We start from the raw sequence: 17,858 nt of genomic DNA on the forward strand, positions 1-17,858 counted from the left end.
TGTTTCTTTTTTTCCACATCTACTGGGACCATACACACTTTTTACATATTTTTTATATATACATAATTTTTCTACATATAAAATGTTTCTTTTATATAGTCAAATTATATAATATGTACATATATATATAGCCTACTTTTTATTTTGTTTTTTTCAAATGTTCTCTATCTCTGCTGCTATTTTTCCTCCCACTGCTATCACATGCTTCTGTAATGCCCACATTTCCCCAGCTGCGGATAAATAAAGTTTTATCTTATCTTATCTTTATCTTATCTTATCTTATCACTTACTAGCCTTTTTCAGAGCCTACCTCATAAGGGTGACCGACAGACTGCCCAGGTGTCATGATCATCATGTGACCCTCAGGTATATTTCTAGCCTGCTGTTTAAAAGCGCTGTAACTGATTAATGCATGGACCTTGAGTCCTGATTTTTTTCTTTTTTTTTTTTTTGTCAAACTGTTTTTTTGTCAAATTCAAAAAGGAACTGTCACACTGTGGTGGTGACAGCAGGGTCACCTTGTTGTCATCATGCATATTTATCTTGAGACCACTGGTGGGGATCCCAACCCAGAAGCTGGCGGCAACTTTCCTCGTTTGAAGGATATTTTTGGTCATAATTATAATTGAAAATTTAAATAGAAAATTAAAAGAGATAAGATTAAAAATACTATTATTTTACTACAATAGTAGGAATAACCAGGCTACAATTAAACTTTAAACCGATTTGAAAATGCTAATTTTAAATAAAAATTTGAAAATGTAAAGTGGAAAGTGGAAAAAGTGGCATTCAAAATGCAAAAGCTTAATTGGAAACACACTCCAAATGAAGCTTAAATTGTAAAAATGGGAAATAGAAAAGCTACTTAACTGGTTTTAGCAGACAGACATCTAATGTACTCATGGATATGCAAAAATAAATGAATGTTGTCTCGTGTTAGAGGACTTATCTACACTACAATGTCATGGCTAGATCAGTGTAAATAAATGACATAATCACACTAGGTTTTAACTGACTTGACACTTGGCACTGATAAAGAATGGTAGATTAAACACTCAACAGGTGTCAAAAAGGTTTTCACACACACCCTGCGGCCACATTTTCAGGTGTTTGCATAGTTTGTGTGTGTATACACTTACATATATGTGCGTGTGTGTGCGTATAATTGCAAGATTTATAGTGTGAACTATTCTTTAGCCAGACTATTTGCGTAACTAAAGTATGAAGGAGTTTCCTCCTTCACTAAACTGACCATTAACATGTTTGTCATTCGGTCATTAACACAACATGTTCGGTCTTCAGTGGAAAGATTGAACAACTACAGCTAACACTGTAGAAAACAGAGGAACTGTCATGTCAAGTAAAGAAACAAGTAGGTGAATGAAATTTGCTTCGAGTCTCAGTCTGTCACAAAGGAGTTGCTTTACTTGGCCCACCTGCACCACCGCTGAGGGACTGTTTAACCGTTTCCACTATGTCATATCTTAATACAGTATATAAGCCTCCTCCTGACTTAGAAAAGCTTGCACATTTAGATGTCAATTAGGCATCACCATAACCTCTGAGTATTGAATTACATGTTGTTATATCTTGCTATTCCCTCCTCAACATTTCTGCCGTCCTTGTAGTTGCTGCTTTGGCACCTGAATTTCCCCTTAGAGATCAATAAAGTGCAATTTTATCTTTTGAACAGACTTTACATGACTGTCCACTACTTTTTCAATTTCCTTATTCTTTTTAGGTTGAATTATGTCCTGACTACTCCTTGTAGTCTAGTAAAACAATAATCTTTTCTAATTTTGTCTTTTAACTTTCTATTTGGACTTTTAATTTAAATTGTGACCAAAAATGTCCACCATACTCGAGTGCATCTGGACAAATACAGTATTTTTAACATGACTACTGGCCTTATTTGTGAAGGGTGGCTTGTTTCAGCAGTAGCAACTGCCCTATCTGTTGTGGCAACATCATTTTCAGCCATCACAGAAGCTGATCCACCCGCTTCACCATTATGACCAGCAGTGACAGCATAACTGGTATTGTTTTCACTTTGAGAGCCTGCATATGTGTGTCGTCGTGTAAAATGTGGTCCTGGGGACACCCGCTGCCGTGGGAACTACCATAGAGGTGTTTTTAAGCACTTTGCAAGGTGTTTATATATCTGTGGACAGATTCTGTCACGACAGCATCACAACTGTGCAAGATGCAGTCATGACACATTACAGGTGTGCAGTTGAGATTAAAAGTACTGAGCACTCATGGGCTGGAACATCCCATGATCCCTCAATAACATGATCTTTTTCTGTTGTTTGTTTTCATGTACATATCATAAAGGATGATGACTATCATTTGGAAACATCAATAGAATAATCAATTAAAAAACATCAATAGCTTGAAGGTTATTAAACAATGTAAAACTATGGCATGGTGAAGAAGATGTACAGAAGATTTGCAGCACATTAACCCTGGCTCTTTGACCATCAGCCATTATAAGTACATTTAGCTCTGTGCTATACTCACTTCTTATGGACGTACCCTGAACCCACTGAATGTAGAGGAGAAATAAAACACTTAAACAGACTGACGGCCTTTTTTAGCAACAAATGATAGGTAATGTGGAAAAGAAAATGTTCAAAGCTGCCTTCTCCTCTGCTAATTGTCATGAATGTGAGGTTTGATTAAAATGTCTCTAAAACCCATTGAGACCCTTAACAGTGAAAGCTTTGCCTGGAGTGAGGACCTCCACCCTCTCGCTCCATCAGAGTCCCTGCAGTGATGCAAATTGTGCCTCCATTTACATTTTCCATCATGGGGTGACATGACAATAATCCAAACCTTATGTACCCTTATGTAGCTCAAACAGCTGACTTTAAACTACAGGACTGGTGCTTCAAGTTCATCTGAACACACACACGCACACACACACACACACACACGCACACACACACACAGTGTGATCTGTTACTGGACACATCACACAGTCATTGCCCTCTGACTGTGCCTGTCACATGCCCCTGTAACAACACGGTTTTTACTATCACACTGTAAAAGTCTGTTTCGTAAAGGGAGCAGGGTACTCTCAACTTTAGTTCACAGGTCAAACCTAACGTGGGTTCAGCTGGATTAAAGGTGAGCTTAGATGTCTCACAGTGTGTGTTTTACTGGTTGCTCGTCACATAATCAGAAAATAAACGTACCTTTGAGAAGGCCTTTCCTCCTTTGAGCTCCTGTAAAGATAGAGAGAGCAAAACGGTGAAGGACCAAACACTGAAGACTGTATATGTCAGACGGCTGCTGATCATCTCTACAGTCATTTCCACAAACATATCACATCACTTCATATGGAACAATATGAAACCTGTTCAACCCTGGGGCAGCTAATGAGGGACAAACCGAGCACACTGTCCGTCACTTTCATCATACAGAGCGATCTTTCCCGCATTACTGGGTAGTGTTGGAGGAAACGGCATTGTGCTTGAATTCAGAACCCAGAGAAGAAAGGAGAGGTGGCTGCTGGGACTTGTAGTTTACCTTGCGTACAGAGACCCTGCAGATGCTGGGGTCCAACACTCCAGTGATTGGATTAGCACTCATTTTACACACAAAAGAGAACTTCTTCCTCCATCGTACACAGTTCTGCTGCACCTCCTCCCTGTGCGCGCACACACACACACACACACACACACACACACTGATCAGATATTGGCAGAGCATGCAGTTTAAAGAAAAACTCCATGTATTTGTATTTCGTTGTAAACAGATAGCTCGACACCACCTTTGACACAATATTAGTGTATACCTCTGGTCATGCTCTTGAGCAGTTGTCTAGCTCCAGTTTTGCTTCACTGCTACGTTCCTGCTGCTGCTTCACATTAAAAGTCCTGCATTTCCATTCCAACTTTTGCATCAGTGAAACAATAGCAGGCTTTTATTGTGAAGTGGTTGCAGAACACCTAATGCATTTGTCACCAGGATTAACATGAGTGTTGTTAGAGGTGTTATTCCTCAACAAAAACTAACCACGAAGATATGGTCATTACATAATGCAGGGAGGACTGGATACTGACGGAGCACTGAGCCATGCATTGATCAGTTTAAACAAGACCTGAAGTACGTGTGTGATATGGCCAAAATCTTCTATATATGTCATTTTAGACCACGGTAACAATATCTATCAGAGCACACTAATCATTCTGTAAATCAAGACATAGTATAAAATAACCATACCGTACCAGGCTTCATCACTGATTATTTTTCTTCTTCTATTTGGAACTTAAATACTTCACATGAGGCAAAAACATAAAACTAACTTTCTTTCAAAATGAAAGCTTTAAGGATCCAAATGAGAACAACAGAGATGCAGCAGAGGCGCTTTATCACCACCAACTGTCGCTCTCAGTTCACATGAGAACATGGTAAACAGCATTATGCTCTGAGTAATGCCATCAACACGGCCATTCGCTCACTGTGTAGCAGAGTAGCAGTGCATTCACTGTGAATGACACTATGTAGGTATTGTTTAAATGAGAGCTCATGTGGTGGAAACCGTGTTTCCAAATCTCTACCAGTGGACACATTTATACCAGTGCACGGTATATACCGCCATAACACCCAACCATCGTCTGAACCATGGCCTGAGTCCGGTCTCAGCAGCTTACTGCATGAGCACCTCCTCGCTATGGAGAGATGCTAACAGCTGACTGAATTTCTTGTCATGATTAACGCTGAAAGCTTGTCATATGAACGTGTTGTTATTGAATGTGTTATTAAACACTGGAAATGACATTAGAAGCCACAGCCAGCCTTTTCCCACAAGGCAGTGCAGCTGATGGGTCTGGTGAGGGGTTTTCCACTCACAGATTGTTTATCTACATGTAGTTTGGTGTAGAACATTTTTTCCTTTCTCTATCTCAGTCTCAGTCTCTTGCACTCACACTCTGCAATCAAATGATTTCAGCAGTGTAGATAAATCTTTTAAAAATACATAATAATATGTCCAAGGTGGAGGACTGAAAACAGAGCCAGACATACTGTACTGATTTGAGTTTGAGATTCTTCATTTGGTGACGCTTCAACAGTACGAACATGACATGGTTGTATTGGAATGCATCCTTCCATGAACTCTGTGGCTCTGATGTAACAGAGTGACATCACTATAGAGAAGCTGGTCCTTGATATCTGTGCTGCAGGGGATTTATTCCTGCATGTACACAATATGGGCTGTTATTTCCATATGTATAACATGCACTTTGTAGGGAAGCAGTGGACGCTGCGTGAAGCACAGTGAGTTAACGTTTACCTTAAAAATGCAAGAAACCTGATTTGCACAAAATGACTTCAGGAATTCTCATTGAAGCATCTTGAAATACTCCAGCTCCTCTCTGTAGATAATTCCTTCCAATTAATCAATCATTGCACAAAAATCCTTCATGACAAAAACTGACTGAATTGAAGTTTGGGCCAGACTTAAATTGAAGAGTGTTTCATTTTTCTCCAATTCATCATGAAAAGTTCTGTTTGGGTTGTTTGATTGAACATAAAAAATTGGACACAAACAAAAAAACACACAAAAATCACACAAAAATCTTAAAGCAACACAATCTCTGACTTTTTCTTACTTTTATAAGAGGAAATGTTAAGAGGTGCATCCAGACTGTGTTGAAATATTTAATGAAGTGTGGAGTTCTTGAGAAAATGGAAAAATGCTTGTTCTTTGGAACCTGTTCCTTCCTTTTCATCGAATTGCTGAAGGTTTTTGAGATATGCAACAAACAGACAAAAGAGCAAACTGAGCTAATAGAGTTTGATGAGCTAAAACCATTAAATATGATTCATAAGCCCTTTCATGGAGTAGGTAACATTGCTGACAAAAAGCACCATGTGTGCGAGCAACTTGACATACTAGATTATATTATAGTCTATATATTATCATATACATATTAATGTCATGTTTCACACTTGCAATAAGTGCATCTCAGCCTAATAGTGACTGATGATTACATGTGTAACTAGCATATGATCTCTGATGATAGTGATTCCTACCTGCAGTATGAAGGTGTGGAGATGACGGTAGCCTACAGGTTATCTGGGTACAGAGAGTGAGAAGTACCATTCTTTCCTCAATCAGCACAACCACTGACATGCCCTTGTGCAAGGCACTGCGCTGTGTGAATGTGAAGCAGGGTGGAGCCAGGAAACAAGAGAGTGTGCTCTCCATGCCTTCATTTCTGGAATTTGGGAGGCTTTGTGAGATTGACCCAGCGTGCCCCTCCCTCAGTCTAGAAACAAGCTTTTCTCACTGAGCTAATGAATAAAGAGCAAAGGTGAGCCACACCAGCCAAGACCAGTTATCAGGAAACCAATGCGAAAGCTGTCAATACTGTTTGCCAACTTCTCCACACTTTCTTCTTACAACACACACAGGTCATCAGCGTGCTGGGCTTGTCCCAACTTGGCTGGTAAACTCTGATGTTATCTGTCCCTGCCCAGCTCATGTTAGACGAAGTATTACATGAGACCCATCCAGCCCTCTACATGATCAGCACTGCAGTTACACAACACACACGGGCCACAGCCTGCCGCTTCGCTGACAACAGATAGTCTCACATGCTTGCTCTTTGGAATGTCATACAGGAAAATAGAGGAAGCGCATTTCAAACAACATGAAAATCAGCCCACCACCACCTTACTGACAACTTTCACTCTAATGAGCATCACTTATTTCCTCACAAATGCTGGACATCTGAAAACATAACTCTAAAATACCCTAAATCAAACTCTCATCATTTTCTCAAGTTTGAAATACATTTTGTTTAGCAGGCATGGGTCTGCACAATTAGCAGCACATTCAGGTTCTGCGCTGTCCCTGTCCTGCTAATAAAGCTCATTTAAAGCTGCATTAACTCGTTTATGGCCACCTGGGGGAGCCGAAACATATCTTCACCTTTTAAAATTGTTGCCTTTTTACACATGTAGAAGACATGGAGCAACATCATCATCTTTTTTCTCTGCTTGGGTCTCCACCAACTTCTGACCAGAATATCTGTAGATGCTCCTCTATTTTCACCAGCTCATGTCTAAATGCTTGTTTGTCTGCTTTTATAGCATCAAACAGGGCTGATGAGGGCAGACCACCAAAACAACGAGCAACCCCTTTCATGTTATATACGGTACAGTCATTTGGGCCATTGTCAGTATAAAACTGTGTGCAGCTTTAAAGGAAAATTCTGGTTGCTGGGTTTTACTCTCTGATACCCTCGGAGCAGAATTGCACCATGTCTGCACAGGAGGCTTCAGCAGATCAGCAGCAGCTTCAGTACCCTGTCTGTCTACGCGTGATGCGTTCAGGGACAGTATTTAGCACCCGCGTTTTGGCAGTGCTCAGAGCCCAACACACAATCACTGTACTTACTGTACTTACGTGTGTAAAAGGGAAGTTAATAGTCTTGAATCATGTAAAGGTAAGCCTTGCATGTCGTGCAGTGAAACACAAACCGTTTTCTCAGCCGAGCTGCTCATATGTAAAGACTTACATGTTGTGAGGCAGGTTTGCTGCACGCTGGGGCATGTTATTACTGATTACCTTATATTTCCATGCTCTTCCTATCTATTCCTATCTCTTTTGACATCTCATTCTTGTTTGAGCAGCATTCATCATTGCTGTAGAAGAGCGAAACAGACAATCATGAACTTGAACATAACTTTACGTTTTTCTTTTTCCTACTTGTTTTTATGCTATCAATCACACAAGTTTACGTCAGCATCTTCAGGCTCTCTTTTCAAACACTGGCTTTAACATTAACTTTATCACAGGAACTGTTCTCACTCCACTTATCTGAAGGGTGACCTGAAGTTTACAGCTCTTGAAACAACAAGCCTGGAGGCTGCCGGCCGCATGGAAGAGGCAAAAAAAAAATTAAAAAAAATGGCCAAACAGGTTCTGCCACGTCTTTTCTTACAGCCCAGCCTGCCTTCACAAACACACCATTGTACAGCAGTAGATACAAGCAGCAGTTCCTCTCACAATGAAGCTATGCTTGATATGCCTCGCTGGTCACTGCCTCCAAGGGACTGTTCCTCAGGGTCACGCAGCGGCACAGCAGAAAAACATTCAAACATAAAACGCTTTCTTTTTTCAATAGAGGAGGAAGACTAAATTCCTCTCTTCTTCTACAGTGGGTTCAAACTACACTGAAAGGGTTCCTCTGGAGTTTTCTTGTACAACGTATATATAAAAAAAATACATTTCATTGTTTCTCACCAAAATTCAATATGCGTCTCATTGAGCTCTACCAAACGTGTTGAATTCATTTCCGGACTGATGAAACATTTACAAAGCTGATGTTTTCATATCTTAAATCATCAGCATTGTTTACATCCATGTTTACTAGCGAACAGTCTTCTTCTTCATTTTTAACAAGGCAACTGAACGTGGATTAATGGAAAACAAATTATCATTCAAAGTATGTTTTAGATTTTTAATCAGGGCTGAAGTTTTCTGTTGTTCTCCTCACTCTCTGACATGATTGTGATCATGAATTAATCAAAGATCATTGACTTATAGAGCTTTTTTGATTCCAGCTCTACATCTCGACGATTCTCCTGTGCACTACTCTGACTGTCACTTCACCACAGACCCACCTTCACACACACAGCAGCTGCTGTCTGCTCACATACTGTAGGGAATGCTCACTTGTGTTGAGTGTGTATGACTGTGTTTTCCACTAAAGTGAACACAAGTGCTGCTACATATGTGTTTGGGTTAAAAACTCACACTTCACAAACTCTGTCCTCCTATTGGTTACTCTGTCTTTTTTTCTGCTGGAAGAATCTGAGGAATGAGACAGAGCTGCAAATGAGCCTGACATACATACACACACACAAGCAGACACACACAAACACACACACGTATGCACGCACACACGTATGCACGCACACACGCATACATTCGTGTTTGCATCACTTTTGAGGACATTAAGTAGACTTAACCTAATCATAACCATAACCATTGCTTATCCTAACCTTTAGCCTGACCTTAACCCTAAAATTCACACTACATTTGAATGATTTATGTTCTTTTATGTTATTCACAGTTAAAATCTCCTAATCCAGCCTTTGCTTTTTTAATAATTACAATAACAATAATTACAGCTATGGTATGTATGTCTTTTGGCTGCTATGTGTGTTTGTGTGTGTGTTTTTTATATTAGGCAGAGTATGATGTTTGGGTCTGTATGTAACAATGAATGCTTTAGTTTGCAGGTGTATGTCTGAGGTGGTGGGATCTTAAAGGTTAAATGTGGGATCGAGAGTGATGCCTAAAAACATAACAAATGAAGTTGAGAAATCCCAAGAAGTAAGCCGGGACAAGCCTGAGCCAGTCGACTGAATAATTCATCTGTCCATTCATTTCATGGGAGGGGTGCTCATTAGAGCACTCAGTACGCTATTTCAGAGGTTTATGATATTAGATGTGGGATTATTTCAGTATTACTGATGCATTAACATGTCACTAGCATTTTAATGTTGCAGCTCGTTGAGCTGGAGTAAATTCCAACAACTTTACTACATGCAAAAAGTTCACATTCATGGATTTTGCCACTCCTACTATCATTCTTAGTTTTGCGTCAGTTGGGTGGGTAATCATCTTCTAGAGAGCTGTAAACAGCAAGTAAAATGTTGCCAACTTTACAACTTTTTTGCCTATATTTGTTAACATTTTGGCAAACTGACACCATTAAAAGTATGCTGAATTAGCTATTAGCAGTTGTTGTTTGCAATGCAGCCATGAACAAAGCCAGTTATCACTGGATGACTTTGATAATGAAGGAAACTTTAAAAAACCTGATGATTCTCAGGCAAGCTTTGGAGTGTTTTTTTTCTGATTTCTAACTTCATTCACGAACAGAGATAACGATATATTCAGGAAGTTTAAGTCACACCGACTGTAAAAATATAACATGTGTCATGTCTGTGTGTTCAGTCTTGGCTGAGTTATGACTCCAAGAAGAAGTATAATGCTTGATGCAAACAGCAGCAGTCAGGCACCTGAACTGAGCTGTGTGTCAGGGCAACCGCTGCAGCACAGTCCAATGTCCCTTGCTCAGTAAGCAAGGGGAATTGGTTCCCGAAGTTTGTCCTGAAGATAAATAAGGCGTACTAATGTCTGGGAGGAGGCACTGCTTTAAAGGCTAAAGTCTGGGAAAGTATCTGTGTGCAACAGCTATCAGATTACATGAAATTACAATAATAATAACAAACTTTATCAATGCAGCATTTTTCAAAGCAAAGTGCTTTACACGGTTTAATCAGAATAAAATAATTTCAGGACTGTGGCAAATAAATTAGGCATTATTAACAAGGTGCAAGCCCCTTGTGCAAGTCATGCTGGGCAGCCTGTGGAGGCAATTCAGGTCAGTCACACATCGAGAGCAGCACAGAACTTGGAAAGATATAATCAAGGGTGAAATCTTCAGCCAGACACTGTGGGGGGAGGGGGTGGTCTATCTTGGACTTTTTGCCACTTAAAGTAAAAATGTTCTGATGGAGCTCAGCAATCATCCATAAGGGCTGTTTCATTACAAATAATAAACCTGGAATCTGTGTAACAGCTGACCTCTGTAGATGAGTAGCAGAACACAGAGCATTAATGAGCATCAGATCCTAACCAAAGCTACGGCTGCTGTGCCACATGGCTAAATGTGCACATCACTCACTCAATGTAAATATGGATCGTTTCAGGTGCTGTGTGAGGCTGCAGGTTTTGTGAGTAATGCAGGTCTGTTTAATATGCTCAAAGGAACAAACCTGACACACAATTCTCTGCACGACTCAACAACAGTGCTGATGTTTCTACAAACTCCAGGATACCTACTGTGACACCTGAGGGACATTATGGTTAGACTGTGGAGGGCTACTTTACCAGGTTGGAAAATCATTCCAAAGATAGAGAGTCTGTAACTCACATCCCTTTGCTTCCTTCAATCTATCTCACTGCTTGTTTTAAAGCACATGTGATTTCTAACATATATGAACAACAATCAAGATAAGTAACTACATACATGTAATCCAGTATATTGAACTTGCTGCGTTAACTTCCTTTATCTACACGGCTGTGAAAGTTGACTTGTTTTCTGTTATTCTGATAGCAGATAAAGTAAAGTTTTGACAAAGGTGATTGTTCCCTGACAATCACCTTTGTCAAAACTTTACTTTGTCTAATTGCAACCTTATATAATACTATTGCCGCAATATGTGACGTCTGCTCTGTCCAAAGGTGAAAACACACCTTACACTGAGTAGTGAAAGCAGAAAACGGATTCTATCCAGACTCTCAGCAGACAGAAGACTCAGCGGTGTCACTAATTCAACACCAGTGGATCAGACTGGTTACACTTCCCTTTTCTAGAGCAACAATGCAACTAGAAACAACTTCTGAGCAGCTCTCGAGTTCTCGTCGATTCAAAAGCCAAACCAAACCGCTGTGCAAAGCTGCCCGCCACAGTTTACACTACAGGATACACAAGTGTCACATGGTCATTCCAAACCATGCGACAACGAGAACATCAGCTAGGATCAGTGTAACATTAGTCATGAAACCAGAAACTGTGAGGATAAACACCCAGGGTTTACATTCAACTGATGTAAAAAAGTTACTTTCCTTTTTTAAAAAATCCATCTAAATACATCTTCAGATGTACTAAGACACACAACTGATGATGCGTGATGACTGAGTGTATCTGATGGTGTCTTATGGAAACCAGAACCAGCAGAGTCCCACACCGCTAGATTAGGAAACTGAGTCAAGTTCAGAACCTCTTGAAACGAAAAGTGAATCGATACAAGCTTGGTTATTATTGTCACATCCCTCAATCATTCATTCATTGTGCCTGTTTTTTGCTTGTTGCTAACCCGCCATGCCATTTCAGACCCAGCCACACCCTCCTATCCTCCCTCAACCTCCCTTAACCTGCTCCACCCACTAACTTGCCTGGCTCCCCATTCCCTCTGATCATCTGAGCCAGGTTTAAATACTGGCCTGCTTCCTCTAGTCCTGTGTCAGATTGTTGTGTATTCCAACATTCAGTGTTTCCTGTTTTCCTGATCCTGCCTGGCTGAACCCCACTGCAGGTCACTGACCAAATGACGGACTGTTAAATGACCAAATCTACTTATTAAATGGACAGAATTATAAGTAAAGCCATGTCTCTAAAATAAGCCTGATTCAAATAAAGGCCCAATACTCTCTACAGCTGAGGTAAATCAAGGCCCCAGCCATTATTTTAAGGAAACGAGGAGTTAGCTTTCTTGCAGAGAGTCAGATGAGAAGATCATTACCTCTCTCATGGCTGTATGGAAACAAGGAGAAACAGCTAGTCTCTCCAGTTTTTCTTGGCCAGGCCAGGCGCGTTGTTTCGCCTTGCTGTCAGTCATAATGCAAAGATAAGTTAACTGCTTGGTAGACTTTAGCAAACAGACATTAGACTGGTATGGATCTTCTCATCTAACTCATAGAAAGAAAGTGGATAAGTATTTCCCAAAGCATTTTCAAAGTGATTATCAGTGCAAGCTGTTTACTGACTTGGTCATCAGTATTTCCATGAAGCTTGTTTCAAAGGAACCCTTGTTTAATGCAGCTGCACCTCCTCCAGCATGTCGCTGCCTGTGGTCTGATAGGTTAAAAGGTGGCTTGGAGGCCCGAGCAGTGCATAAAAGAAAATATGCAGTCAAGTGTAAGATATGAATCAACAGGCAAATATAAGATAAAGAAATCCATTTCACTTTCATACTGGCAATGCAGACACTGCACTAAATGTAGGTCAAATCAGTGAACCCATAAGTGCCTTGGAAGAAAGGGCACTGCATTTCTTTTGAGTCTCAGTACCTTTACATGCCTGCAGAAAAGAGGAGAGAAAGGAAGACTACTGTGAAGGATCCTGCAGCTATAATCAGTCACTCGTGCTGTGGAGCTGGAGGTCTTTACTCAACCTCTCAGCTGTTGTTGGTCTGTTGTGTAACACTGCCTGAGTGTCGTGGGCGACACCTGTGTTGAGGAATTTGTTCAAGTGTTCCTGGGCTCAGGATATTTCAGCTCCAGCTTTTATTTGACTCAACGATCTCTAATCTCTAATCTCTTATTTAACATGGCATTATTCCACCAAACAAAGGCTACCAATAGGGCCACACTTGGCTGGTACAATGCATCTGAAGGACTCCTCACCTGTAGCTGCTTACCTTAAATCGGAGTGAGCATCCTATCTGTGATAACACACTAACTCTCTGCCATTAACCGAACATGTCATGGAAACTTATTGGGAACTGTTAGCTGCTGCTTTAAAAGGTTTGGCTCTGCTCGACTTGGCTGAACTGTTTATCCTCATGCATGAACCTGCTCCTGTGTGCGGGTTAAAGGCTAAAGATGAAAGGGCTTCCACTCTGCAGCTTTCTTGAGGAGAGTATGAGACAGTCTCATCCTTTTTAGTCCTTTATAAAATATTTTTTCATTTCATTCTTGTTGTATTTTCAGTTACTTATTCTGTTTGCCTCACCCTCTGCTGGATTTATTTATTATTACCTATTTATTCTTAGCATTTCATCTGTTTCATGGTTCTGTCTTTCAGCTGTTTGATGCTTCCCCTGGCTTGAAGAGTGCTGTTATAAATAAAGGTTACCGTTAAAGGACTGGTGCATACCAGTGTTTTTGCATGTTTGTTGCAATGTACTACAATTAACATATACTTTCCATGTTTAGGAAAATTACACACCACAGGGGTTTGGGGGCAATTTGCGCCCTATTCAGCCCTCCTGACAATCAGAGGAGAAACTAGGTTTGGGACCTTGGTCAGGATGTGAGTGCTTTACAGATCCACCCTCAAACTGCTCACAGGCTGATCGCGGCCACCCCGATAATTTCAAACATGTCTTATATTTAGGAGTTAGAATATGTATAGTTACATCAGTACTTTCCAAACTACAATATCGGACGAGAGAGACAAGTAGTTAGTCCCAGAGCAGCTGATGGCGCTGCCAAACGACAGTAAACACATAGCCCTTGAGACCACTGTTAACCACAGTATTAACTTTGTCAGCTACTTAGTCCTGAGTCAAATGTCCTTAGTTAGTTTTTAATCATATTTTATCAAACTCATCCTGCTTTTTTTTTGTTTGTTTTAGATTTAGTTGACTGTAAGTCTCGGCAACTTAGTCCGAGAGAACCAGCAGCATCATCTAACAGGAAGGAGACCACACTGCGATGTCTGAACTGCCCACATTCAACACAGGAAACGTCCTTCTTGACTGCCTTGTCACATGCACTGATACCTTCAAGTTACCATTATCATCAGAAATCCCATTCATTACATTTTTTGTACAGATTTATTCAATGAATACTTGTGGCACTTAGTTGTTTTTAGTCATCTGATTATATTGAACATTTCAGTCATTCTCATTAGCATGTCATGGCAATAAAGGTTGCTGACAGTTATATTGGGTCAAAGTTTTTATCACCGAAATGAATGCTTTTAGTTAGCAAGCATACGAGTGTTGACAGATATTAAAAACTCACTTCCACCAGTGTTGACCACATCGTCCCCACCGTTTTCTCACCCTGACTCATTTGGCCTTCTGCCTTTGTTTTTCTCTCTGCAAAGCATTACTCCAGCAAGTTGCTGCGCCTCATCAGTCTCCACTTTGTTTACAACACGTGAGGTGACACATTGCTGGATCTATTTTCTAGTTCAACAGCAGCCAGGCTTTCCGAAGTCATCACGGTAAGGTTGTCAGGATTAGTACTGCTGAGCTTGTACCAAGACCTTTACCAGAACCTGTGCTCACTGACCATATCTGGCACACTACAGCCATAACTCCCCCTGAAGCCACAAACATGTCTGTTTTACACCAAATAAAATAAATGCAATGTGTTAATTAGCTTTAGAGGTGTTGGTAGGTGTGTTTTTTAGCTTTGCACAGAGACAGGCTAAGTGTTTCCCCCTGGTTCTAGGAATAATGCTAAACTAGGCTAACTACATCCTTACTCCCAATCCCCACAGACACGAGAGTGATGACCTGACCTTTTCACTTCAGGTCAGGAAAGAAATCAAATAAGTGTGTTTCCTTGAATGTTGAGCTACTCTTTAAGTGTCTCCGATTGAAGTTATTATTGAGTCATGAATTCCATACTCATTTATGCATCTAGAAAGTTTGAGGTCTCTGCAAGTTTATTTCTTAGCTGTCGAGAAAAGACTAAAAACTAGAGGAGGACAGAAACATTTTAAACATTCTGAAACATCATGGTATGCTTTGTGGGTCAAAACATGTAGAAACTTTGGTGTGGCCTTTAAAGGATTGTCTGTTTGTCTTCAAACCTGCAGACCTGTCGTGGCACTTCCCCACAGCTGACTCATATTGAGCCACAAATGTAATTAGAGGAAGTCTTGCTGAAGTCATGCCAGTGAGGTGTAGCTGGTGGACGGAGGAGTGTTTGAGGCCATCAGATGCCTTCTGAACTGGTGTGAAACTGCAAATAAGTGTGCTTCACTGATCTGTGCAGCTGATTTGGCATCATTTATCACAGAGCATACTACAGTACTGCAACACGGCTGGACAAACTGACACAATATTCTTAATACAAAGAAAGGAATAACTCACAGCATTTGCCAAATTGACAAGAGGGGACATATAATTAATAAGTTGTGCTAGACAGGGTTTCACTAAGTTTATACTATTTCCCTGACACAACAACTCACAAAACTCCAGATTTTTTCCAGTTTGGATCCTAGCAGGTCGAGTGGAGGATTTTTGCTCCCTCAACAACTTTGCCCAGGAGCCCTTGAGCAAGGCCCTTCACCTCAACATACTCCCACAGAGAGGCTCAGACCGGCAGCAGAGGGCTGCCTTAATGCCAGGCAGCTCCCAGGGTGGAGCTGGGAAACATCACGAAGGCAACTTTCCCAGCAGACATGAGGGTGAGATAACACACAGTGTGCAGAGGTCTGAAGTGCAAAACATGCAGGTTCATATCAGTTTCAGGTGGAACACCAGTAAACAGATGTCAGTTATCCAGTCCTCTGGCAGAGGGCGTCTACATGATCTAATACTGCTGTTTGGAGAAATTAGCAACGTGTCAACGACTCAAATAGAAAAGAATAACATTAAACATCTGTGGAGGCAAAGTCCGAGAAATGTCGACTGACAGCAGATTAACCAGAAGTGAGGACTGCAGGCAACAGAGGTTTTATGGGCTGAACAAGGAAGTGGCAGGTCGGTCTAAATACCTGGATGACAAGATGACAAAGTCCCCACCATCAATGAGCCGGATCTTGCAGAAAAGCACTCCGTTGACGAACGGCACTGCTGTGAGCTCCTCCAGTGTGAACTGCACTTGAAACTTGAACTTCTTCTTTTTGGTCAAAAAAGACATTGTTCCCATCAATGAATGAATCAACTAAGACAGCGTGCTGGCCTTTAAAACGGGGGCTGAAAGTCCTTCTTTGGTTCAAGGTTCGTCATTTCTCAAGAACTGTTTGGACCTGGAATAGAAAAAAACACACTTGTTGTTCTCCAACATGATGAACTCCTTTCATTTGAAAGTGCGTGTGCAGGTTTTTGCAGCGGTGACAGCTGTGTAAATCATGTGCTGTGTATATGTATAAGACAAGAGCTCCTGCACACTGTTACACTTTCCTAAAGGTTTTACACACGAGCTGTAAAAATCCCTAAGTTTGATCGTCTCCTCTCCAACACTAACTGCGTCTCCTGGTGCAGACAGCTGCCACGCAAACACCGAAACCACTCGACGACTCGCTGTAACTCGTACCTTTCCGCTAAACTTCCACCAAACTTCACCCTTCCGTCGGTTTGACGCTCCTCATGTTGGGTAAAAGAGTCCAGCTGTGTGCCGCTGCAGAGAAGTGGAGTGTGTCTGCTCGGCAGGCTTCTCAGTACATCCCTCTCCAGCAGAGACTTCAACAGTCCGTCGGAGCGGCTCCGTGAACGCCTCACACCTCACCGAGCCAGGGACCGTCCACAAAGTGTGAGCGGAGGGCTGTGAGGACGGCCTGCATGGAAAACTCACACACACTGAGCGTCATGAGCACGTCATGCATGGAATGTATGGAGGCCTACACGCACACCTACACACACATGCACTATATGATAAACGGTGTAATGGATATTTATCATATAGGCCTGCATCTGTCATGTGTATAAAAAAGCAAATGTTTACATGTGTCAGTTGTATGTAGTCTGCATTTATTTTAACCAACTGCACTCCAAAATATGGATTAATTGGAACTTTGTCATATATGTAAGAATCATATAATTAATCATATCTAACAGTAATACCAAAAAACATATATTAAAGCAGTATAAAATCATATACTGTTTTTATTTTGCATATATTCAACTGCACCTCGTTCCTGGCATAGATGTGACATACATCAGCTGCATCTGTGTGGAATAAATATAGGACCGTGTGTTGCATGTGGTAGCGTCATATGTAACTATCTAAAGTTATTACGTTGTTATGTTTGGACATGCATGCAATAATTTATACTAATACCATAAGTGATGAATGGGAAATCAGATGGTGATGGTACCTTAAAGGCATCAGTGCACATCTGGAGACACTTCAGGGAAGGAGGTCTTTGGTGTGAAAAAGGCGAGGAAGGCCTGAGCGACCTCCTTTGCAGTTAGACGTTGAGCAAACACTTCATGGAATCAGAAGTGGCACAGGTGACCGGAGCAGATCAACATGTTGCCAGTCTGGGAACATGGAAGCAAAGGTTGTCGTGCTTCAACACAGCCACCCAGCTAAACAGAGAGACAGGCAGGGAAGTACAGGTCTGCTCACTCCTTTATGC

General features: G+C 41.1%; 1 protein-coding gene across 2 annotated transcripts in view; it reads right to left on the reverse strand.

Moving 5' to 3' along the window:
• The window catches only part of fam102ab (family with sequence similarity 102 member Ab), a 30,434-nt gene extending 13,393 nt beyond the window's left edge, over positions 1–17,041 (reverse strand). Inside the window, exons 1-4 of one of the 2 annotated variants that reach the window (XM_041959778.1) lie at positions 16,814–17,041; positions 16,272–16,526; positions 3,532–3,652; positions 3,198–3,227 (exon numbers count right to left, since the gene is read on the reverse strand). In XM_041959778.1, the coding sequence (XP_041815712.1) occupies positions 3,198–3,227; positions 3,532–3,652; positions 16,272–16,426 (306 nt within the window). In that variant the 5' untranslated portion in view covers positions 16,427–16,526; positions 16,814–17,041. Of the gene's footprint in view, positions 1–3,197; positions 3,228–3,531; positions 3,653–6,042; positions 6,099–16,271; positions 16,527–16,813 lie in introns of those variants that run through there. The other variant, XM_041959779.1, reaches the window with a different exon arrangement.
• Between the last annotated feature and the right edge of the window lie 817 nt (positions 17,042–17,858).

The sequence above is a fragment of the Chelmon rostratus genome, chromosome 19, assembly GCF_017976325.1.
Source record: "Chelmon rostratus isolate fCheRos1 chromosome 19, fCheRos1.pri, whole genome shotgun sequence".
Lineage (NCBI taxonomy): Eukaryota > Metazoa > Chordata > Actinopteri > Chaetodontiformes > Chaetodontidae > Chelmon > Chelmon rostratus.